The sequence below is a fragment of the Nerophis lumbriciformis genome, linkage group LG19 (assembly GCF_033978685.3).
Source record: "Nerophis lumbriciformis linkage group LG19, RoL_Nlum_v2.1, whole genome shotgun sequence".
NCBI classification, from domain to species: domain Eukaryota; kingdom Metazoa; phylum Chordata; class Actinopteri; order Syngnathiformes; family Syngnathidae; genus Nerophis; species Nerophis lumbriciformis.
Window position 1 is genome coordinate 8,067,371 of NC_084566.2, and position 27,249 is coordinate 8,094,619.

A 27,249-nucleotide genomic window follows, 5' to 3' on the forward strand; every position below is an offset into this window, starting at 1 on the left:
AAATACAACATTATTTAGAGGCAGTCCACTACAAATACACCTTTCTGCTCGCCAAGTGTTTAAGTCTGCAACCATTCATGATTTTACGTGAAATGATACTCAGAAGTGATGAAAGTATATCCCGCGTTTTTTGGTTGAACAGCTCCAAGGATCCGACCATTTAAGATGGTTAACATGATTTATTTACCGAGGGTCACATGCAGATGGAACATTGCAAACAAGGACACTGTCCATCTCTGCCAGGATGAGCACTGTTAAGTGTGTGTAACTTTATTTCATGCTGCACCAACTCGTAAGATGATCTTATCTAAGTTGTCATGACAACCGCCATGGTAGAGACTTGTTTCGGGACAGAAAGTCTGAGAAAGTTGCTGTCTCTGAGCAGAGAACACTGAGTCACATCACCTCTCATACCTCCCAGATATCTTGGTGATAATACATATTCATTCTTGAATGTCAGCACTTAAATAAAGTTAAAAAGTTAAAGTACCAATGATTGTCACACACACACTAGGTGTGGCGAGATTATTCTCTGCATTTGACCCATCACCCTTGATCACCCCCTGGGAGGTGAGGGGAGCAGTGGGCAGCAGCGGTGGCCGCGCCCGGGAATCATTTTGGTGATTTAACCCCCAATTCCAACCCTTGATGCTGAGTGCCAAGCAGGGAGGTAATGGGTCCCATTTTTATAGTCTTTGGTATGACTCGGCCGGGGTTTGAACTCACAACCTACCGATCTCAGGGCGGACACTCTAACCACTAGGCCACTGAGTAGGTATGATGAAAGGCTTTGTCACATTTCACTCACTGTGACTTTAAGACCATGATACATAATCATACTTACCAGTGATTAATTATATATCTAAACACTTTGAGTATGTGTGAGTACCGTATTTTTCGGACTATAAGTCGCAGTATTTTTCATAGTTTGGCCGGGCTCCAGTGCGACATATATATGTTTTTTTCCTTCTTTAATTTGCATTTTCGGCAGGTGCGACTTATACTCCGAAAAATACGGTATACTGATTTATTACAAGTTGTGTCTTATTCCTCGAACGTGTTAACCAATCAAATTTGTCTCTGAGCGTCAACCGTCTAATCATAACTTGTTTGTTTATTGTGTAGATGAATAAGGAACAACAAAGTGTAACAGTATACTGTAACATCTTCCCGCTTACCTCTGACCTACCTACTCTGTGGCCTAGTGGTTAGAGTGTCCGCCCTGAGATCGGTAGGCTGTGAGTTCATTCCCCGGCTGAGTCATACCAAAGACTATAAAAATGGGACCCATTACCTCCTCCCTGCTTGGCACTCAGCATCAAAGGTTGGAATTGGGGGTTAAATCACCAAAAATGATTCCCGGGTGCGGCCACCGCTGCTGCTCACTGCTCCCCTCACCTCCCAGGGGGTGATCAAGGGTGATGGGTCAAATGCAGAGAATAATTTCGCCACACCTAGTGTATGTGTGACAATCATTGGTACTTTAACTTTACTTTAACCTACTTCTTGTTCCTGTCTACAGTGCTCAGCCTTCTGGGTAATGTAGTACATAAACATGTACTTCCTAGTTGACGTGTGACATGTATATATTTATTTAACATTTATTAACCCAGGGCAAGATAATTAAGAACATATTTCCATTTGCAATGCTGAACTAGCAAAGAGGCAGCATTTACCGTATTTTTCGGACTATAAGTTGCAGTTTTTTTCATAGTTTGGCCGGGCTCCATTGCGGCTTATATAAGTTTTTTTCCTTCTTTATTATGCATTTTCGGCAGGTGCGACTTATACTCCAGTGCGACTTATACATGTTAGAGAAGCTGAAGTGTGATGATAATCTCTCATCATCTCTCATTTACCAACACAAATTTGCGCTGTAGATTGCTTTCAACAGTTTACAAATGCTCCTAACGTGCAGGAGTAAATGTGTTGAATGTTTAAGATGGACAAACATCTTTCAAGCGTTAAACAGAGTAAACACATTTTATGGCAGCACAGAAATATGCTAAAGTATTCTGTTTCCCCTACTAACTTTTTTGTAATTAATACAATGAGTCCAAATGTACACATTTAGCTGTAAATGATACTAAAAGTGTGCATAATAAACCACATGAAGTTAGTACATAATTTGACAGGAAATTGAAGGGGGACACATTTTATGGCAGCACAGAAATATTCTGTGTCTCCCTAACTTTTTTTGTCATTAATAAAATGAGTCCAAATTCACAATTTTTGTACAATAAAATGTGTGTACATATAATCCACATGATGTTAGTACATAGCTTGAGTAAAATAAACATAAGTGGGACACTGGCATGAAATACGTGGTTTTTTGTTACTTTTTTTATCATGGAATTGAGTCTACCCTGTAGTGTTGGTTCCCAATATATTGGTGTTATTTTTTAATCTATCGGAAGATGAAATAAATAACAAACCAAATTACAGGATGTTATTAATGTAATTTACATAAAATAGGTAGGCTGATCATCCGCTTTGCAGCATGACACGTATACAATCGAGAAGTGTGTGCAGCGATGTGAATGCAAGTACAACACGTCATGTACAGATTGTCAAAAGCATTTATTCGCGTCGGAATGTCACATGTTACAACATTTCTGACAATCAAGAAGAATCCACATGTTCTATCATTGACATCACTAATAAAGCGGAAGTGCTGCCGCTGTTTGAGCAAGGAACAAAGCTTCGCCCCAATGCGCGCTCCCGCGGCAGGGGATACAAAATTTGGCACGACATGGCAAAAATAAACAAAACAAAACACAGGCGAAAAGCGATAATCGATAAAAAAAAAAAAAAAAACTGGAGTTTTGAGCTGCAGAAGGCAGGGTCTGTAAAAAAAAAAAGAAAAAATCCGCGGACTTCCGGAAATGCGTGTCCTATTTGATTTCAATGCGTAAAAAGACACAAAAAGGGCGTTAACGCCAACACTGTATAGTTATAATTGATTATTACTATGATCAGTTATAATTCATTAAAACATTACAGTAATTTGACAATGAGTGCTGAGTACGTGCTTTTACTGCTTTTTAGTGTCGACTTCTTCGTCTGTCTGTTATAAAATGAGTAAAAACATCAACGCAGTATTTGTTCTCCAATTTTGGTTGACATCATGTACTTTTTTGGGTTATAAGGAACTCTTAAAACATTCATAACAAGTTCATAAAATCACAAGTTAATTCAATATTGTTGAAAAAAATCATCCTCAAAACATCACAACTTAATGAAAAAGCTGCTGAGACTCCCGGCATTTAAGGCCCGTTCTATACTAAGGTTATCCAGGGTAAATCCCACCTAACCTTATCCTTGTCCACACACACACAATGGCCGTTTAACACCATCTCCCCCCTCCGCCCGCCGGCGCAATATAAACAATGTGATAAAGAACATTTTACATCAATCAATCTAGGGATGTAGATATCTGGTCAGGACACTCCTCACTCTTTTGCCTTCACCTTCATTGTCCATTCGTTTTTGGTAACTTTATATACCGTATTTTCCGCACTATAAGGCGCACCTAAAAACCACAAATTTTCTCAAAAGCTGACAGTGCGCCTTATAACCCGGTGCGCTTTATATATGGATAAATATTAAGATTCATTTTCATAAAGTTTCGGTCTCGCAACTTCGGTAAACAGCCGCCATCTTTTTTCCCCGTAGAAGAAGCGCGCGGTGCATGCTGGGATATGTGACGTTTCATTTCCATTTGTGTGTTTATGTAAAGACCCCAAAATGGCTCCTATTAAGTGTGTTGTCTGTCTAATTATAAATAATGCAGACGAGGCGTGTTAACTGAGTTCTCAACGTTTACTCACAGCGTGCTCATAACCACATTCTAACTCCCAGCATACAACAACGCTTCTCAGGGCTACCGCGCATGCTCGTCACTATCGTTGCATGCTGGGTAGTGTAGTTGTTATATTTGCTAGCTCATAACATCACATTAAGAGACACGCTTACGCGCTTAATTCAATACTCGCCGTCATTCCGGGTGGATTGACAAAAGACCTCCAGCCGCTAGATATTGGTGTCAACAGGGCATTCGAAGCTAGACTGCTAACTGCGTGGGAACAGTGGATGACAGAAGGCGAACACACGTGACGTTCACCAAGACAGGGAGGCAGGGAGACAGCGCCAGACGACATTTTGGATCCCACATTCGCCCAACTTTTCAATTCGGACAACGAAGGAGAATAATTCGAGGGATTTATGAATGAAGAATAACTTCAGAAAGTGAGCGTTATGTTTATTTTGTGTGTTGTGACATTAACGTTCGAGCAACATTATGTTGCTATTGCTCTGCACTGTTTTGAATTTTACTATGTTTGTGATTGCACATTTGCGTACATTTTGGGAGTGAACAGAGTTGTTAGAATGCTGGTTTTTAATATATTATTAAAGTTTGACTGACCTATCTGACTGTTTTTTTTGACATTCCTTTAGCGCAGTTAGATGCTTTGTCCACCTATAAGCCGGGCGGCTTATAGGTGGACAAAGTTTTGAAATATGCCGTTCATTGAAGGCGCGGCTTTTAACCCAGGGCGCCTTATGGTGCGGAAAATACGGTACTCTGGACCTAGACGTTGAGTCCGCGACATACATGGCGGACAATAACTGATACAGTCTGCTTTGCCAGTCCAAAACCATTTGCTTTTTTCCGTAGTCTTCCCTTGTCGGCACACGCTACCTTTTTTTATCACATCCACGGGAGCCCGCATTCTCGTTGTCTCTCCTTTGACAAATGGACAAAGTTTTTCGGTAAGTAGAATCACAGCTGACCTGGACATTCGAAAGTTCTCTTGCCGTCTGAGAAGTGTTGTATCCCAAATAGCTGCAATCGCTTTCTCTTAAGGTATTCATGTGTGATTTCCACAAGCGTCTGTGCAGACGGAAGGAGAAACACGGGCATGTCTGGATGACTCGCCTCCATCTTTCTAGTGGTTAGATCCGAGTTACGAAACCAGTTGTTATGAAGCTGGCTGTGGCGCGTGCTTTCTGGCGTCACTTCCTTTACGAACTCAGTTTGTAAATGATCGATGAGTCCATACAAAGCTAAGAGCCGGAGAATACACGGCGCACTTACTCGTGTAAAAAATGATCCAAGGAGGGGGACCTTAAACGATGGTTAAGTGTGGCTGATAGGGGGCTTAGGCTAAATAATTATTGGTTTAAGGAGTTATCCGGCTTAATGTAGAGAGGGCCTAAGACAGTGATTCTTAACCTGGGTTCTATCGAACCCTAGGGGTTCGGTGAGTCGGGCTCAGGGGTTCGATGGAGGTCAAAACACACCCGACTCATCGTGTAAATAAAAACTTCTCCCTATCGGCGTATTACGGATACGGCAACAGCAGAAGTCAGACTGATTCGCAGGTGTGTAATTTGTTGTGAGTTTATGCACTGTGTTGGTTTTGTTATTTGAACAAAGTGATGTTCATGCACGGTTCATTTTGTGCACCAGTAAAAAAAACATGGTAACACTTTAGTATGGGGAACATATTTGCCATTAATTAGTTGCTAATTGACATGCAAATTAGTAACATATTGGCTCTTAACTAGTCATTTTTAAGTACTTAATAAGGCATGGCCTTATTATAACCCTAACCCTCTAACCCGAACCCTAACCCTAACCAAATAACTCTAAATGAAGTCTTTGTTACTTAGAATATGTTCCCCATACTAAAGTGTTACCAAAAACATATAATAACTTTGTCTTGAATTAGAAAAAAAAGGAGGGTTCGGTGAATGCGCATATGAAACTGGTGGGGTTCGGTACCTCCAAAAAGGTTAAGAACCACTGGCCTAAGGCCTCAACAATGTCAAAAAGTTGCACCAGTAGCTAAATGGAAATGTGTCATGAAGGCAACATACACCTATCAGCAGTCAGTTTTTATTTTACATTTGCAAAAAAAACTCTGCAAAAATCGTTTTAATGATGATTGTGGAGTAGAATTTCAATAAAAAAAAAAAGAAAAGTCATTATTTCAGAATAAGTTAGAATTAGTGGCAAGTACTTTGCACTGTGCTTTAGCTTAGTGAAGAACTCATTTCCCACGAACACCACCACTCACTTTCTGCTCTCTATCTGGATCACTGAAGCTTTTATGCAAATGAGCGTGGGGGTGGGCGGTGTTCTAAAGCAGTGCTGGCTGAGTGTGGAGGGGGCGGACGAGGAGAGAAGAGGAGCGGTGGAAGGGATAAAAACCCACCATACTTCTAATCTGATCAAGTCAGCGATACACTCACTCTTTTGTTTGGGGTTAGTGGGGGGTAAGCAGCTGATGTGAACCAGACTCAAATGATTACCAGCATGAAACCAGACTACATGGAGGCGGGGCGGGGGTGGGGGAACGAGATAAGACTAAGGCCATGTCTACACTAAGTCGTTTAACCCCTTAAACATTGATTGATTGATTGAGACTTTTATTAGTAGATTGCACAGTACAGTACATATTCCGTACAACTGACCACTAAATGGTAACACCCGAATAAGTTTTTCAACTTGTTTAAGTCGGGTCCACTTAAATCAATTCATGGTACAAATATATACTATCATCATAATGCAGTCATCACACAAGTTAATCATCAGAGTATATACATTGAATTATTTACATTATTTACAATCCGGGGTGTGGGATGTGGAGGGCGGGGGTTAGGTTTGGTTGATATCAACACTTCAGTCATCAACAATTGCATCATCCGAAGAAATGGACATTGAAACAGTGTAGGTCTGACTTGGTAGGATATGTACAGCAAGTAGTGGACATAGAGAGAGAGAGATCAGAAAGCATAAGAACAAGTATATACATTTGATTATTTACAATCCGGGGAGGTGGGATGTGGAAGGGGGAGGGTGTTAGTTTAGGGTTGCAGTTGCCTAAAGGTGTTATTTTAGTGCGGTTTTAAAGGAGGATAGAGATGCCCTTTCTTTTCCACCTGTTGGGAGTGCATTCCATATTGATGTGGCATAGAAGGAGAATGAGTTAAGACCTTTGTTAGATCGGAATCTGGGTTTAACGTGGTTAGTGGAGCTCCCCCTGGTGTTGTGGTTATGGCGGTCATTTACGTTATGGAAGTAGTTTGACATGTACTTCGGTATCAGGGAGGTGTAGCGGATTTTATAGACTAGGCTCAGTGCAAGTTGTTTTACTCTGTCCTCCACCCTGAGCCAGCCCACTTTGGAGAAGTGGGTAGGAGTGAGGTGCGATCCGGGGTGGAGGTCTAGAAGTAACCTGACTAGCTTGTTCTGGGATGTTTGGAGTCTAGATTGGAGGGTTTTGGAGGTGCTGGGGTACCAGGAGGTGCATGCGTAATCGAAAAAGGGTTGAATGAGAGTCTTCATGGTGCTTTTGTTGACCAGAGAAGAGATTCTGTAGAGAAATCTTGTTCGTTGGTTGACCTTTTTGATTACAAATAATTATTTAGCCTAAGACCCGTTTCAGCCACACTAAACCAGCTTTTAAGGTCCCCCTCCTCACACAAATTTTTACACGGGTAAGTCAGCCGTGTATTTCTTGAATCTCCAGCTCTTAGCTTTGTATGGACTCATTGATCGTTTACAAACTGAGTTCGGAGAGGAAGTGACGCCAGAAAGACCTCGCCCACACAGGAAGTTACATCAGAAAGAACACGCCACAGCCAGCTTCATAACAACCTGTTTCCACTCGGAGCTAACCACTGGAAATATGGAGGCGAATCATCCAGACATGCCGTGTTTCTCCTTCCTCTACATGTACAGACGCTTGTGGAAATCACACATGAATACCTTAAGAGAAAGCGATTGCAGCTATTTGGGATACAACACTTTTCAGACGGTAAGAAAACTTTCCAATGTCCGGCCGGGTCAGCTGTGTTTCCACTTAGCAAAAAACTTTGTCCATTTGTCGAAGGAGAGACAACAAGAATGCGAGCTCCCATGGATGTGATAAAAAAGGTAGCGTGTGCTTTGTATTTATTACCTGACCGTCCAGGAAAACAGTGAATGCATTTGGACTGGCAAAGCAGACTGTATCAGTTATTGTCCGCCATGTATGTCGTGGACTCAATGTCTAGGTCCAGGGTGTATAAAGTCACCAAAAACAAATGGACAATGAAGGTGAAGCCAAAAGAGTGAGGAGTGTCCTGACCAGATATCTAGATCCCTAGTTTGATTGATGTAAAATGTTCTTTATCACATTGTTTATGTGTCTAATAAAGAATTGATTCATTTATGGTGGCTCAGGTGTGAATTGAAATACCACAACACTGGATATTGTTCAGATAAGTTACATTTAAAACGTGCACACAAAGCAACACTGGAGGTGACTATGACGTGCGCATTTTCCGCGGATGCGTACTAGGGAGGCGGCGGTCTTAAACGGTGGCATTGTCGTGTGTGTACACGGATAAGGTTAGGTGTGATTTACCCCGGATAACCTTAGTGTAAACGGGGCCTAAATGTGGCTTGTCTGTTGTTTTGTTGCTGTCCCTAATGAATTGACCATACAGTATTTCCAATCTCATAGCTTAAATTCAAATTTAAGTATGTTGACATAACATAACCTTGCAATGCGTGTGTACGTGTTGATCATTGATACGCTGCATAGCTGACTGTTGCAATTGCTCCTCCATGGTAACTTTTCACCAACCTTTACAATAGAAGGACTTCAACTGGGGGTGTCATCAATGGGAGAGGAAACACTGTTTATTATCCATGGACCCTTTCAAAATAATGGACCCCATTGAGGAGCGCGAGACAATAACTCAGCGCTGTTTTTATTCTTCCTTTTCTTGCTTTTAGACCAACTTGACAGCCTGTGTCTTCACACACACACACACATACAAGCAAAGCTAACGACGACATGTTTGTCTCTGCTTCTTCTAGCGAGGAAAAGGCTTTGCGAGCTCTTTTCGTGTGGACGTTACGGACACGGCGTGATTTTGCACAATCGCACCTCCCAACATTGACGACTGGAATTGGATTTGAAGAAGAAAAAAAAGAAGACTGTCGACTTAATGAACTTCAATCTGCTGAAATTCCTGGGAGGAATGTCTTCAGGGGGACACGGTGTCATGGCGAGGAGACGTGGAGGAGGGGAAGAATGCCTTACTTGGAGCTCCTGGGATGACTGGAGTGTCTCAGCAGGACTGAGCAAGTCCAAATAAACAATGTGCGGACGTCCATGCGGCAGACAAACGTGTGTCTGTCACCTCTTTGCAATGTTTAGTGTGCGTGTTTACACTCTGGTACGTCTTTACGCTTACAAGGACACCACGCAGCCCTTTAGGACTCTGTCCTCACGCCAAACTGTACAGTCGATTCTTTTCTAGCACTCCTTTGGTGCTTTTTTTTTTCATTTTTTTTTTTCATTCTTTTATTCCGCTTCCAACTCGCAGGAAAACATCGCAGCAGATTTTTCTTCATGTATTTTTTAACCTATTAAAAAGCGTTCAAAGTTAAACCTAATAGTTCAAATGAGCTTCAATGTTATCAGCTTGTTTACTTGACATTCGGCCATATTGGGAGAGGCACATGACTGTCACATGACGAGCACTTTTAATGTTTTCTTTGTATGTCACAAAGTTGCGTAGAAAAGATTGGTGCTTTTAAGTTTTGCTAACTTTGCTTATTATGGGTTCAACGTGTTTTTTCTATTTCTTGGGTTGGTTTTTGCACCATCACATTTGTGGGTTTGAATAGTTTGTATCACACGTTAAAAAAAAAGAAAAAAAAAGGTGTTTATTCCAGTACTCTTGAAAAAGATGAATATCAAAGTCTATATATCGATTATCTGTATCTACTTGTGATGGAACTTTTTTTTTTTTTTTTCTAAATTGCGATTGAGAGTTTTGACTGTTTGATGGGGGCTGGTTGCTGTCGCGACCAAGAGACTAAACAATGTCAGCAGATGTAAAAAAAAAAAAAAAGTTTGATAATTATTTTCCACGTTTAGATATGATCAAAAGTGTATGCAAAGAGTTAAATTCATGGTAATTCTGTGTGATTGTAATCAACATCTTCATCATTATTTGATAAACAAACAGAATAAATCAATACATTTTCTCACATCACAACCACATAAACAACAAATATTAAAAACAATAAAGTGAAAATGGATTTATTTCAAATGTGTTTTTTATTGACTGTTCTCACATTTTAGTAATTGTCAGCGTTAGGGATGTCCGATAATGACTTTTTGCCGATATCCGATGTTGTCCAACTCTTTAATTACCGATACCGATATCAATTGATATATACAGTCGTGGAATTAACACATTATTACACCTAATTTGGACAACCAGGTATGGTGAAGATAAGGTACTTTTAAAAAAAATTAATAAAATGAAATAAGATAAATAAATTAAAAAACATTTTTTGAATAAAAAAGAAAGTTAAACTATATAAAAATAGTTACATTGAAACTAGTAATTAATGAAAATTAGTAAAATGAACTGTTAAAAGTTAGTACTATTAGTGGACCAGCAGCACGCACAATCATGTGTGCTTACGGACTGTATCCCTTGCAGACTGTATTGATATATATTGATATATAATGTAGGAACCAGAATATTAATAACAGAAAGAAACAACCCTTTTGTGTGAATGAGTGTGAATGAGTGTAAATGGGGGAGGAAGGTTTTTTGGGTTGGTGCACTAATTGTAAGTGTATCTTGTGTTTTTTATGTTGATTTAATAAAAAAAAAAAACGATACCGATAATTAAAAAAACGATACCAATAATAAAAAAATCGATACCGATAATTTCCGATATTAAATTTTAACGCATTTATCGGCCGATATTATCGGACATCTCTAGTCAGCATATGTATTAAAACAATCTGCAGTTTCTCTTGTCTCATTATAAAAAATAAAAACAATTATGTGTTTTACACACAGAATTTTACACACCCTGTATCAATCAATCAATCAAAGTTTACTTATATAGCCCTAAATCACGAGTGTCTCAAAGGGCTGTACAAGCCACAACGACATCCTAGGCTCAGATCCCACATCAGGGCAAGAAAAAACTCAACCCAATGGGATACAATGAGAAACCTTGGAGGGGACCGCAGATGTGGGGACCCCCGACCCCTGGGCAACCGGTGCAATGGACGTCGAGTGGATCTAGCATAATAGTGTGAGAGTCCAGTCCATAATGGGGCCAGCAGGAGATAATCTTGAGTGGAGACAAGTCAGCAGCGCAGAGACGTCCCCAACTGATGCACAGATGAGTGGTCCACCCTGGGTCCCGACTCTGGACAGCTAGCGTCTCATCTGTGGCCACCGAATCTGTGTGTCCCCCCTCTCCACGAAGGAGATTGGGGCAGAGCAGAAAAGAGACGGCAGATCAACTGGTCTAAAAGGTATCACTATGTATACTGTATATAAATACACACAGTATCACACACACTACGACTGTGCTGCTATGTCTGGCTGCTGTATTAATACAGGTAAAAATTTAAATTCATTTCATTTATAAGGCTCTGAAGGATACCCTAAAAAACAAGAAACAGGCACCAACATTGACTGAAAAGGTAAGAAACTGTAAACAGAGTATGTCAGTTTAAGAGTTGCAGTGGGAGTTAACATGTAGATAAGGATTGTTTTGTTGAGGGCGAGCAAACACATTCCAATGGTTTGTCAGTTGTAATTGTCTATGCAAGCTCATATTTTCGCCTTGCAGAGTGGAAAGCTTCTCCGATTCCAAAGTCTGAGCGCTCACAGCCATGCCCAGCCCATCCATCGCTGTGGGCTGCCTTTGGGCTCCTTGAACGGCTGCCATTGTTTCACAAAATTTGTACCTGGACCAGATCAACGCTGAATTCCATCAGCTGACGACCTGTTATCACAGTTCCAAATAGATAGACATCTTCAATGTCTTCGACAGAAAGAACTGCCAGACACACGACTCTCCACTTCTCCCAAGAGTCCCTCATGTATCCAGCAGCAACTTCCCATCAGCACGGACCTGTGCTTCTTGTCTGGAAGATATTGTCAATTAAATATAAAGTAAATAATAATAAATATAATGTAAATATTTTCAAATATAAAGTGAACAATAATACATATAAAATACATCATGCATAAAACTAAATAATATTAAATACAAAGTATAATAAAGTCATAATGCATATAAAATAAATCATAGAAGTATAACATTTAAAAAAAAATAATACATACAAAGTAAATATAATGAATATAAATTAAATAATAAAAAAACAAGTAAATAATAATAAAAATAAAGTAAATAATAACAAATATCAAGTACATAATAATGCACATTAAGTAAATAATAAAAGTCACTGTCAGTGTGTCCTTGGGCAAGATACATTACCCACCTTGCTCAAAATGCCTCCCATACTGGTTTAAACGTGCATTAAATGTAGCTAATGGGTTTCACCATGTAAAGTGCCTTTGTATCTCGAGAGAAAAAGCGCTATATAGATATAATTCACAATTAAATTTACAATAATTATAAAGTAATTAACAACTATGAAGTAAATAATAATGATTGGAAAGTAAATATTCATGCGTACGAGGTAAATAATAATAAAAAGTAACTGATAATAAATAGAAATAAATTAAAAAATATAAATATAAAGTAAACAATTGTAAATTTTAAGTAATTAATAAAAAATAAAGTAATAATAATAAATATATAGTAAATAATTGAGAGTTGCTGTACTGCTCAACTTTTTCCTTTTGATTTACGACTGCAATAATTTAAAAAAAAAGGGTTATTTTTTTAAATTTGAGTCTGCAGAAATGTTCAAAAGGAGATTGATTATTATTATTATTATTATGAATTATTAGAACATTGCAGAGAACATAGGATAGGATAGACTTTTATTTATCCCACAATGGGGAAATTACATTGTTGCAGTGCAGGTTTTCACATCCAGTAACAGAAGTAAAGTGTAATGAAAAACAACAACATAGGGAGCAATATGTAGTATTTATTACTAATATGTATCCATGGAAGATAAAAGACAACAAAAAACACTAACATCGGTATTGCACACCATGAAAAAAACATCACAGTGATCACATAAGTGCGTTGTAAAGTCTTATGGCTGTGGGTAGAAAGGACCTGCAGTAGCGCTCCTTCATGCACTGTGGATGTAATAGTATTGCTGAAGGAGCTACACAGGGCCTCCACAGTGGGTGAGATGGATTGGACATTATGGATGTCAACTTGGTCAACATTCTTCTGTCAGCCACCTCCTCAATGCTGTCTAGTGGGCAGCCTAGGGCGGAGTCTTCTCTCTTAATCAGTTTATTAAGTTTGTTCCTGTCTCTGACCGTGCTGCCCCCACCCCAGCAAACGACGACATAGTCATTTTATGACATTTTCACAGTGACCTTCATGTGGGAAAAAAACAAAAAAAATCTGAGTTCTCCTTGATGCTGACAAGCTACATAATCCTCTTTTTTTTACAACATTATGAGGATTTAGAAGATCTTTTTTTTTTTTTTGTGGGAAATCGTGTTGCACTTTTACATTCATGCATCAACGAACAGATTACGTGCTTCACGTATCAACAGATGGCAAACTACAAATTCACTTACTATGATTTTTAATCTACATTTTGAAACACTTCTTTGTGGTCGACATACCATGTAATGGTGGTTCTTTGGTCCAGATGTTGCTTAAATTTGGTTTTACAGAACGTTTTTAAGCTGCTTTCTGAGTGTCTTTTGAAAACGAATCATTTAAAAATGTGGGTCTTGATATATGCAAATTAAGTGTATGTGGGGTCAATTACTAAATCAATGCATATGTCAGTTTCACTCTGAAATACAGCCTGAAAGAAATTTAGATAATACTCTTACCAAGTTCGTGCAAATAAAAGACATGCATTTAACTAAAATGTTCAAAAGTAATAAAATTGAATTTGGGTACAAATATTGAAATAACATTTCTAAATATATATAATTTTAAACAATTCTAACTAAACATGTGATTAATCATGATTACTTCAAATTCCAAAATGTGATTAATCTCATTTAAAAACAATTATTAATATATATTAATTAGGGCTGTCAAGGTTAAGGGAAGAATAACACGTTAACTATAAGTTCCAATAGAGGAAAAAAAAAAAAAAAGTATTGCGTGATTAACACACACGCTTCCATTTTCACCCTCGGGCCGTTCTGTAGCGGGGAGAAAAATTGACTCCGTTAACTTGTTACTGTTGAGCCACAAGCTGGAAAATAGTGAGCAGAAATAAACAAAGAAAAGGTTCATTATGGAAATATCAGGTTCAAAACCATGGCAAGTTGTTCTCCCGACAAGAAAGGACTATTTTTCACAATGAGACGACGTCACTGCAGCTCAGCTGAAATGAAAGACGGTAGGCAGGAAGTCGAAAGAAGACCTTTTATTTTTTATTGCAAACAGTCTGGTTCAACATCAAATCATGTCAAGACACCTTTTCAAACCTATTACACTTTTCCAGTTTCAAAATAAAAGCACATCCGGTTTAAAAATAAAAATGTCTTAGTTTACTATCATGCTCTGTCAAAGCTGTTTTGTAATGTTGTTCTGTGGTGTTTGCACCTAAAAAAAATGCTGGTACATCAATTAAAGAATATCGGGGGATTTTTTTTCGGGCTGGCTGAAACATTGCGTGTTTTTCCTTTTTTTTAATGAAATGTGTTTTAAACATTACTCTTTTTTTTAAACAGCTTAACACAAATATGTGTTAAAAAACACTTTTAATGAAAATACAAACAAAAATTACCTGCTGTGTGTTGGTGTCTTGCCAGATTTTGATCAATGTAATTATTGACATTGTCTTGTGGCATTTTACTTTTGTTTTAACCTTTCTCAGCCACCGTAGTTATCCGCCATCACAGACGGGCAAAATAGACCGAACGGAAGGCAAACTTGTCGAATATAGATGGATAAACTTGAAAATTGGTAATATAAATCGATCTATCAATACATCGATCAATCGTTACACCCCTAATTTGTACATATGTATTAAGGCTGTCAACGTGATAACGCAAGTATTAATACAAATAAATGATCACGTTATCAATTATGAATGAAGATTAATCAAGACGCGCGCATTTGTTACACGCTCTGTGATTAAGAGGAGGGGCGGCCCATTTTGCTTCAAAACAGAACTTTGGATAAAACTACGTAACTTGTTGGTATTGCAGCGACAAACACTTATTTCATCGCTGCATTGTTAAAATATCATCTTAAAGCGAAACACGTACTCAAGGATGGCGTTGACAGTGTTGTCACTGCACTACCACGAGCTAATGCAACAAAATGTCATTCTTACCTGTACTGTAAAGTTCAAATTTGAATGACAATAAAGGAAGTCTAAGTCTAAGTCTAAGTCTTATTCAATGTTATCAACAAAAGTAGCCCAGTTGCGTTAAACTTATGCCTTTGCTAAACGGACAGCCACCACATGTAGGACATGTAACATTTGTGAAGACCAAGTCCTGCAAGAAGTTGCATTCATATCACCACAGCTGATCTGTCGCACAATACCTTGGAGAAGCACAATTACAGTGAGGATAAACCAACTGTACTACACAAACAAGAGCATCAACTTGCAACTACAGGCTGAACTGAATTTTTTTTTTGCTCCCCAAAGGTTGTTGGACATCTACAAGTAATCACAACGAGCTGTGCCAAAAAAAAAATCGGTATTGTCTACTGAAAATTAGAGATGTCCGATAGCTAAAATGTAATATCGGAAATTATAATTATTTTTCTTGCCTGGATGTGGGATCTGAGCCTAGGATGTCGTTGTGGCTTGTACGGCTCTTTGAAACACTCGTGATTTAGGGCTATATAAGTCAACTTTGATTTATTGATTGATACAGGGAGTGTGTGTGTAAAACACAGACAATTTTTTTTTTTTATGAGACAAGAGAAACTGCAGATTGTTTTAATACATATGCTGACTCGAGATGTCCAATAATATCGGCCGATAAATGCGTTAAAATGTAATATCGGAAATTATCGGTATCGTTTTTTAATTATCGGTATCGTTTTTTTTATTATCGGTATCGGTTTTTTTTTTTGGTTTTTTTTATTAAATCAACATAAAAAACACAAGATACACTTACAATTAGTGCACCAACCCAAAAAACCTCCCTCCCCCATTTACACTCATTCACACAAAAGGGTTGTTTCTTTCTGTTATTAATATTCTGGTTCCTACATTATATATCAATATATATCAATACAGTCTGCAAGGGATACAGTCCGTAAGCACACATGATTGTGCGCGCTGCTGGTCCACTAATAGTACTAACCTTTAACAGTTAATTTTCCTAATTTTCATTAATTACTAGTTTCTATGTAACTGTTTTTATATTGTTTTACTTTCTTTTTTATTCAAGAAAATGTTTTTAATTTATTTATCTTATTATATTAATTTTTTTTAAAAGTACCTTATCTTCACCATACCCGGTTGTCCAAATTAGGCATAATAATGTGTTAATTCCATCCATCCATCCATCCATTTTCTACCGCTTATTCCCTTCGGGGTCGCGGGGGGCGCTGGAGCCTATCTAATTCCATGACTGCATATATCGGTATCAGTTGATATCAGTATCGGTAATTAAAGAGTTGGACAATATCGGAATATCGGATATCGGCAAAAAGCCATTATCGGACATCCCTACTGAAAATGTAAACAAACTTGTGTGTTTCAACAACTGTTTAAAATTAAGCCGAGTAAATGCAGATGCACATGGTGCACTATGTTAAGTTGTTTGAGTGCGTTTACTACATTATCGATTAGTAACTGTACCTTTTTTGCGAGATTATTGCAAACTGCAGAAATTTTCGAAATGTTCACTTAATTTTTACTATACTTACTTTCACCAAGTTTTGAACAATTTGTTTTTTTGTTTAGTTTTTTTTTTTATTGGTATTTGTTGATTTAAATTAAATAGTAGAACATTATGAAGAATTATTGAAGCCACACAGAAAATATGGAAACTAAACAATTCCTGAATAATGATAACTAATAATAATAATCCATCCATCCATTTTCTGTCGCTTATTCCCTTCGGGGTCGCGGGGAGTGCTGGAGCCTATCTCAGCTACAATCGGGCGGAAGGCGGGGGTACACCCTGGACAAGTTGCCACCTCATCGCAGGGCCAACACAGATAGACAGACAACATTCACACTCACATTCACACACTAGGGCCAATTTAGTGTTGCTCATCAACATAATAATAATAATAACTCCCTGTGTGTCTTGCAGCATAAATACTTTTTGTTTGAATGTGTGATGAACTTACAGTATGCACTGGATTTAGCATGTGTCAGACACCCTGTTGGCAGATGATAATAATTTTCTCACTCTTCAGGGGGCGCTAAAAAATGTGTTTTCATGTATGAAAACTGCTAAAATACAACATCAAGATAAACGTTAGCAAGATTTGCTTTGTCATTCATAACAATAACTTGACATGAAGTGTATTTCTTCTGTCTATTTTTAACTTGCTTGGAATTTTTGAACCCAGTATTGTGATGATCAGCATATATTTTGCATATTAATGAAGACAGCGCCGCAAAGTGGATTGCATGCGTTATTCTGCTCACTTAACACACACAATACACTTTGCACGTGTTTAGTAGATCAGCTTTGTGTGTGCTATTAAGTTTGCACATGTTTTAAAGTTAAAGTCCCAACAATAGTCACACGCACACACTAGGTGTGGTGAAATTATCCTCTGCATTTGATCCATCCCCATGTTCACCCCCTGGGAGGTGAGGGGAGCAGTGAGCAGCAGCGATGGCCACGCTCAGGAATCATTTTGGTGATTTAAACCCCAATTCTAACCCTTGATGCTGAGTGAGGCCATTATTATAATCTTTGGTAAGACTCGGCCGGGGTTTGAACTCACAACCTTCCAGTCTCAAGGCTGACACTCTAACCACAAGGCCACTGAGCAGCTCTAAAGTAGACATAAACCTAAATTAGTAAATTAGGCCCCTGGACATTTTTTGGCCCTAAACATGATTTTATTATTCCATATTTATTTTTGTTTTTATTAGACTCCTAAAGGGCCTCCAATCCAAACAAAATGTCAAGTCCACTCTTAAATGGTAAATGAGTTATACTTGTATAGCGCTTTTCTACCTTCAAGGTACTCAAAGCGCTTTGACACTATTTCCACATTCACCCATTCACACACACATTCACACACTGATGGCGGGAGCTGCCATGCAAGGCCCTAATCACGACCCATCAGGAGCAAGGGTGAAGTGTCTTGCTCAAGGACACAACGGTTGGTAGAAGGTGGGGATCGAACCAGGAACACTCAGGTTGCTGGCACAGCCACTCTCCCAACAGCGTCACACCGTCAGTATGTTTACATGCACTACCAAACTAATTATTGACCTAATTTGGTTGAAATTTCAATAACGTTATTACATGCAGCTTGTATTGTCTTCAATATTTTGTGTGAAAAACTATAATAAGGTTTTGGACTTTTTAAAAATGGAATTAACATGATGAGATTCGGTACTTCTAAGTCCAAGTCCATGGTTCTCACCCAGAAAAGGGTGGAGTGCCATCTCCGGGCTGGGGAGGAGATCTTGCCCCGAGTGGAGGAGTTCAAGTACCTCCGAGTCTTGTTCACGAGTGAGGGAAGAGTGGATTGTACGATCGACAGGCAGGGATGTGGACCCTGTATTGATCCGTTGTGGTGAAGAAAGAGCTGAGCCGGAAGGCAAAGCTCTCAATTCACCGGTCGATCTACGTTCCCATCCTCACCTATGGTCATGAGCTTTGGGTTGTGACCAAAAGGACAAGATCACGGGTACAAGCGGCCAAAATGAGTTTCTTCCGTCAGGTGGCAGGGCTCTCCCTTAGAGACAGGGTGAGAAGCTCTGTCATTCGGGAGGAGTTCACATTGAGAGGAGCCAGGTGAGGTGATTCCAGCATTTGGTCAGGATGCCTCCCAAATGCCTCCCTGGGGATGTGTTTAGGGCACGTCCGACTGGTAGGGGACATTGGGGAAGACCCACAATACATTGGGGAGACTATGCCTCCCAGCTGGCCTGGAAATGCCTGGAAAGAGCTAGACAAAGTACCGTATTTTTCGGACTATAAGTCGCAGTTTTTTTCATAGATTTATACTCAGGAGCGACTTATGTGTGAAATTATTAACACATTACCGTAAAATATCAATAATATTATTTAGCTCATTCACGTAAGAGACTAGACGTATAAGATTTAGCGATTAGGAGTGACAGATTGTGTGTTATATGCGTCATATAACGTACACTTATTCAGCCTGTTGTTCACTATTTTTTATTTATTTTAAATTGCCTTTCCAATGTCTATTCTTGGTGTTGGGTTTTATCAAATAAATTTACCCCAAAAATGCGACTTATACTCCAGTGCGACTTTTGTTTTTTTCCTTCTTTATTATGCATTTTCGGCCGGTGTGACTTATACTCCGGAGCGACTTATACTCCGAAAAATACGGTAGCTGGGGAGAGGGAAGTCTGGGCTTCTCTGCTTAGGCTGCTGCCCCCACGACCCGACTTCAGATAAGCTGAAGAAAATGGATGAATGAAGGGATTAACATATTTAGATGTTTGTAAACCAATTCCTTCTTGCATGTACAGTATATACTCCCATCCATTCATCATCGTATCCTGCATGCAATACACTACACCTGTGCCAGTCTTCCAAATGTAATATAAAGTAGCCAGATTTTGTGTTTTAATAATCATACAACCTGTCATTGTTCAACTGAATACCATTATGAATACGTCAAGTTTGTCTTTACTTCATAGTGTAAGGTAGAGATGATCTAATAATGTAGGAATATTAGACTTAGACTTAGACTTAGACTTCCTTTTTATAGTCATTCAAATTTGAACTTTACAGCACAGATAAGAACGGAATTTCGTTACATGAGCTCATGGTAGTGCAGGATAAAAAAGCAATAAGGTGCATATATAAATAAATAAATATATATAAATAATATATAAATATATATATAAAATAATTCAATATATATAAATATATATAAATAGATAAATAAATAAATAGATTATTGTACGGATAAATATATTGCACTTTTTCACATGCGTCCACGTTTATGGATGTATGTTATATTGTCTTTTTTATTCCAGCGAGTTAATCCATTTTGGGGGGAGTTGAGGTAGTAATTTGATTATGATGCGTTCAAGAGTCTTATGGCTTGAGGGAAGAAGCTGTTACAGAACCTGGAGGTTCTGCTTCGGAGGCTGCGGAACCTCTTTCTAGAGTCCAGCAGTGAAAACAGTCCTTGGTGGGGGTGGGAGGAGTCTTTACAGATTTTCTGAGCCCTGGCCCTGAATATCGGTGGATAATATTAATCATATCTCGATCAGGATTATTATGATTATTATTGCTAGTGCATCTACTGGGTTGAACATTCATTGTCTTTGAAAACTAATAATGCCTGTTTTTAACTTTAATCAAGGGTCATTGAATGCACCACAGTTATGATGCTGCCACACATAGATTTATTATATTTGTACCTTTCTTTTATCTTCGCATCCTGGTTCCCAGATGCTGTGTGTGAATGCATAAATTTGAGCTTTTGATGACGTTATGACGTCTGTGTTGTGAAGGGAAGTGTTCCATAGTGGGTTTGCTGCTACCACGAGGAATGATACATTTAGCATTTTTGCAAGGGGGTGTAGGTAGTGTCACATGTTCCTATTTAGATTCAAACTACCGTATTTTTCGGAGTATAAGTCGCACCAGAGTATAAGTCGCACCTGCCGAAAATGCATAATAAAGTTGGGAAAAAAACATATATAAGTCGCACTGGAGTATAAGTCGCATTTTTTGGGGAAATTTATTTGATAAAACCCAACACCAAGAATAGACATTTGAAAGGCAATTTAAAATAAATAAAGAATAGTGAACAACAGGCTGAATAAGTGTACGTTATATGACGCATAAATAACCAACTGAGAATGTGCCTGGTATGTTAACGTAACATATTATGGTAATGGTAAGAGTCATTCAAATAACTATAACATATAGAACATGCTATACGTTTACCAAACAATCTGTCACTCCTAATCGCTAAATCCCATGAAATCTTATACGTCTAGTCTCTTACGTGAATGAGCTAAATAATATTATTTGATCATTTACGGTAATGTGTTCATAATTTCACACATAAGTTGCTCCTTTGTATAAGTCGCACCCCCGGCCAAACTATGAAAAAAACTGCGACTTATAGTCCGAAAAATACGGTACCTTATTATTGAACTGACAGCATCATTGATTGTATCTTGAAAATAAACAAGCACAGGCTTATCAATAGTACTTTGACCCATTTAGACTGTTGGAGATAAAAACTCAGCTTGTTAGCGTTCAAAAGATCAAAAATCATGTTTTTACCCTGAATAGTTAAAAAAACATTTTGACTTTGGGCATTACTTGTTGTGCCTTTTAACCAAAAGCTCACAGAATCAGATGAGGTTAAATAAACTGAAGAATATCAAAGTTTTCTACACAATTGTTCATAGTTTTGTATTTGATCCTCATTGAAAAGGTTTGACTTGCATGGTGTAAAAATAACTCATTCGACGGATTTGGGATTGAATGGAAAGTGTGTGTGTGACTGCATGTGCGCGCGTGTGTGTGTGTGAGAGAGTGTGTGAGTGTGCATGCGTGTGTGAGAGAGTGTGTGTGTGTGTGACAGTGAGTTTCAAAGTGACTTTCAGCATAAAAGCAAAGCAGATTAAAAAAAGAAGTGACTTTCAAGTCTGTTGGACATCAAACTGTAGAAAAAAATTCATTGTGTAAAAATCAGCACATGAATTGGCGACTGATCAGCAGCTGTGAAATAACTGCACGCCAGAGTGGGAATCCGATGCGTGAAGGTCGATCACGTGTTCTTCGGATGCGGATGAACAACGCTGGCCTTTGAGAGGATGTGGGAAGAAAGACGTGAGAAAGTGTGACGGTTCTCAACACTCATCAAAGTTTAACATTGTGATCAACTTTCACATTACTGTATTATTATATTAATACGATGTATTATTATATTATTACGATTATTATATTATTTTTATATTTCTGTAAACTTGCTTTTAGACGGACACAGACTTCCCTCGTTTATCGTTGTTATTTAGTTCCAGGCCCACAATAAGTGAAGTCTTGTTTACAAATTCAATATTTTCATTGTTACAGCACGAAAACCTGTTTATGACCATTTTGAACATCATGAAAGCCCTCTCAACATGATTTTTATTTATTTTTTGATGCGCCTGAAGGGTGTATCAGACTATCTGACTTTGTGGAGTGGTCTCAGGCGAACCATCTGCTCCTTCATGTGGACAAGACCAAGGAGCTGGTCATCGACTTCAAGAAAAAAATGACCCCTGTGGAGCCCATCAACATCCAGGGCCGGAAGGTGGCAGTATAGTGGGGCAGTACAAGTACCTGGGAGTCCACTTGAACAGAAGACTGGACTGGAAGGACAACTGCAAAGCTGTTTACAAGAAGGGCATGAGCAGACTCTTTTTCCTGAGGAAGCTTAGGTGCTTTCATGTGTGCAGCAAGCTGTTGGAGATCTTTTTTCAGTCTGTTGTGGCCAGTGCCCTGTACTTTGCAGTGGTTTGTTGGGGGAGCAGCACCAGCAAAAGGGACTTAAACAGGATTGACAAACTGATCCGGAAAGCCAGCCAAATTAATGGCAAGCAGTTGGAGGCGTTTGTGTCTGTAAGGGATAGGAGGACACTGGACAAACTGCTGGCCATCATCGACAATCCTGCACACCCACTCCACCTGACAACTGAGGGACAGCGGAGCTCATACTCCAACAGGCTCCTTCAGCTTAATTCCCAAGAACTTCTTCATTCCGCACTCCATCCAGCTGTATAATCACTCGCCATACAGCAGTAGATGATATCTGTCTACTACCTGACACCTGACATGTTACTACATACCTTCTATGTTACAATACTCTTCATTCAATGATGTAAAAACAAGAGTATAAAGAAGTCATACTGTTTGTTCATACTACTGTCACTACTCAACTGCCAAAAGAACTGTAGACACCTTAATATTTATTGGCGAAGTTGGTAGAGTGGCCGTGCCAGCAATCGGAGTGTTGCTGGTTACTGGGGTTCAATCCCCACCTTCTACCATCCTAGTCACGTCCGTTGTGTCCTTGCTCCTGATGGCTGCTGGTTAGCGCCTTGCATGGCAGCTCCCGCCATCAGTGTGTGAATGTGTGTGTGAATGTGGTAATAGTGTCAAAGCGCTTTAAGTATCTTGAAGGTAGAAAAGCGCTATACAAGTATAACCCATTTATCATTTATGTATTATTACTTTCTATACTGTATATACTGTGTATACTGTATATACTGTTATACTATTTGATATTGCACTGGTACTGTATGTGACTACTGTACTTTTACTTGTACTGATACTTCTACCATAACTACTGGGACTTATTGTGCAACTTATTGTCTTGTAATTAATGTACATCAGAGCTATACAAATTGTTGTGTTTTTTGTATTTAGTGTATTAGATTCAGCAACTAGTGTTTGGATCCCACTGTACGCAATGTCTGGAGAGCATGGAAAAAAGCATTTCACTGTGGTGTACTCTGCATGTGACGAATAAAACCCTTGAACCTTGAACCTTTGTTTATAATGTATATTTTCTGCTGGATCTACTCTTTTTCTGCTGCTCTTTTTTTTCCTGCTGCTGTTACATATACTGTAATATTGTACATGCTAATTGGGATTTTTTATATATTGTATATATGATATAATAATATAATAAAATAATATATCAGTATATATTATATACTGTATATATAGTATGTAAATATTGCATATATGTTATATTTTATATTGCTACTGTGGTAAATGTTTTGTCTACCTTATACCTATTGTTTTGTGTCCTTGTGTGCATTATTCTTTCCATCCTTTTGTAAGTGAGCTACTGTGTGGAGCAATTTCCCTTTGTGGATCAATACAGTTTGTCTATGTCTATGTCTAAACATAGTCACCTTTACACTCATTTGACACACTAAAGAATTAGTAAATTAGTTAATAAGACATACAGTAAGGAAGGGATTCATATAGCTCCCTTTCTGGGTGGATCTCCCGTGAGAGTGAGGGGTGTTAATCATTTTGCAATGTAGTCTGCTGAAAATGATGGATAGTGCCACTCTACATAGCAACAGACACTGTGGTCAACGTTGGAATTGCTACAAAACACATTTTAAGATATTCAACACTCCACTGCCATCTGGCTGCTAAAGTTGATAGTGCAACAGCCCAATTTGTCATCATTCATGTGTCAGGTAAAACCGTGACAAATGGGGCCATATGAATCCCCTTCCGACTATAAACTGTTAAGTACAGTAATATAGACTCTCTCACACACACACACTTCTGATTTTTAAAATATAACATTTAGAAATGATATTTAATAAAAACTGATCAATCCTGCATACGGTTTCTGTCAATATGTTTACTCCTGTATTTTTATCTATCTTGATGCTCTTGATTAATTCAACTTATTTAGATTAGATTTAGATTTGTCATGCGTGACAGTTGCTATTAATAGTTTCTTGCATCGCTTATTTTTCATTGTACAAGCTATGTCAGTTTTTTACTCTTAAATTACTTATTCAATATCTTGTTTAAATTCATTGTTATGTATCTTAGTTTCTATAATCCTAATTGTACCAACTCTTAATGTTCACTCATCCATTCGTAGTATTATTTTTTTTCTTCAGTTTTTTTTTCTTGCAAAGTTAAAAAAAGATAAAGATAACAAAAAAGTCACACATACATAAACATACATACATAATATGCTTATAGAAATAACATACTTTTGTGCATAAAATTAATCAAGCTGTACATTTTGGACATTGAAAAGATTTATTAATTTGTAAAGAAAAAAACGTTTCATAATCAATTGTACACTTTTTAAGGAAGAGTAAACGTACACAAAGATAATCCAATTAGAGATGTCCGATATTATCGGCCGATAAATGCTTTAAAATGTAATATCGGAAATTATCGGTATAATTTTTTTTTATTATCGGTATCTTTTTTTTAATATTAAATCAACATAAAAAACACAAGATACACTTAGTGCACCAACCCAAAAAAAAACCTCCCCCATTTACACTCATTCACACTCATTCACACAAAAGGGTTGTTTCTTTCTGTTATTAATATTCTGGTTCCTACATTATATATAAATATATATCAATACAGTCTGCAAGGGTTACAGTCCGTAAGCACACATGATTGTGCGTGCTGCTGGTCCACTAATAGTACTAACCTTTAACAGTTAATTTTACTCATTTTCATTAATTACTAGTTTCTATGTAATTGTTTTTATATTGTTTTACTTTCTTTTTTATTCAAGAAAATGTTTTTAATTTATTTATTTTATTTTATTTTATATATCTTTTTAAAAAAAAGGACCTTATCTTCACCATACCTGGTTGTCCAAATTAGCCATAATGATGTGTTAATTCCACGACTGTATACATCGGTATCGGTTGATATCGGTATCGGTAATTAAGAGTTGGACAATATCGGAATATCGGATATCGGCAAAAAAGCCATTATCGGACATCCCTAAATCCAATACATTTTCAGCCCCCTTCTGACCAAATCAGCAACGAAGAGATTATGTTAAAGATGATCCAGTATTGTTGGGTTTTCTACATGTCACACAGAGTGCTTGCCGTATTTTGCTATTTAGAATGCATTAAAAAAAAAAAACAGAACATACGTGTTCTTGTCTTTCATAAGGATTGTGACTTCCCAAAAAAGTACAGTTCCCCTTTAAGTCTTTGTCTGGTTGTCATACATCTTTTGTGGTGAGTCTGCTCCTTGCTAATTGAAGTGATTTGGACATCACTTCATTACTGTATTAGGTATTCTTGGCTTCCACTTGTGAGCTTCCCCCTGAAACAGAAAAGCTCCGAGCTCCATCAGTACACCACATTTTTTACGTCACAGAGAGTCTGGCTTCCATCAGTCTGTGCTCCGTCACGCTGCTCGGTGCCAGATAACACAATCTGATCGGTCACAGCAGGAAAACACAAACAACACACAAGAATTAACACAGGCCTGCAATTCATATCAAGGAAGAAGACGACTGCCATTGCTGGCAAGGGAATATCAGTCATTGTAGAGTCTCCTGTACATGAACGCTCTCCTCTCTTAATGACCAGCATGAATCCAACGATGATGTTGTGAAAGCAACGGTCAATAATAAGATATGTTTCTCCTTTGTGGTTCATTTCAATCTCGCAAGGCAATTCTTGATGCAATCATTAAAACATGTATTTACAGCAGTAACTCCAATATTACAGCATTAGAATGATAACTACTAGAATGCTTTCTTTATTGAATGGCTTTGCTTAGAAGCTTTTCATCAAATCAATAATCATCTACTGTATGATAATCCCTAGCCATGGAAAAATATTACACATTTAGTATTCATCTGAATTTACTGACATATTTTTTTATGAGCATGTTCGACTTTTTAGGATTAGGAATAAACGCTCACAATCAATCATGACAAACAAATGTTAGCGAGCTCGTTTTGGCATAACCGGCCAGCATTTAGATCATGCATCATGTGGGTTTTTTGCCTTTTGGTTCGGTGTTATGATCCGTTTCCCCGGATCATGTTCTGTTTGGTTTTGGACTAACCTCAGTTCCTGTTTTGTGCACCCCTGGGTTTGTTTTCAGTTACCATGGGTGCCGATTGGTTGCAGCTGCCTCTGACTAGTGTCTGGGATGCTCACCTGCTGCCAGGCACTAATCAGAGTGGTATTTATTCACGTTGCTCGCTACACACTGGCTGGCTTCCTGGTTTGCTTCACGCAACATCTAACGGCATTTTCTACCTGCTTCCATGCAAACCCGCACGCTAAGTATTGTTCTATAGTTTGATTCCTGTTTTATATGCTAGCTTCCACGCTAGGCTCAACTTTGCTTTGCCATCCGTGCTATCGGCACTCTTTTGTGTTTCCTGTTTTTCCCCACAGGATTTCCATCCAGCCCTGCGATGAGGTGGCGACTTGTCCAGGGTGTACCCCGCCTTCCGCCCGATTGTAGCTGAGATAGGCTCCAGCGCCCCCGCGACCCCAAAGGGAATAAGCGGTAGAAAATGGATGGATGGATGGATTTCCATCCATCCATCCATCCATCTTCTTCCGCTTATCCGAGGTTGGGTCGCGGGGGCAGCAGCCTAAGCAGGGA

General features: G+C 38.4%; 1 protein-coding gene across 3 annotated transcripts in view; it reads left to right on the top strand.

Moving 5' to 3' along the window:
* pcdh10b (protocadherin 10b) overlaps positions 1–27,249 on the top strand; it is an 875,015-nt gene that overhangs the window by 39,785 nt on the left and 807,981 nt on the right. For 2 of the 3 annotated variants that reach the window (XM_061979600.2, XM_061979599.2), the window contains one exon: positions 8,876–10,376. In XM_061979600.2, the coding sequence (XP_061835584.2) occupies positions 8,876–8,929 (54 nt within the window). In that variant the 3' untranslated portion in view covers positions 8,930–10,376. Of the gene's footprint in view, positions 1–8,875; positions 10,377–27,249 lie in introns of those variants that run through there. The other variant, XR_012050988.1, reaches the window with a different exon arrangement.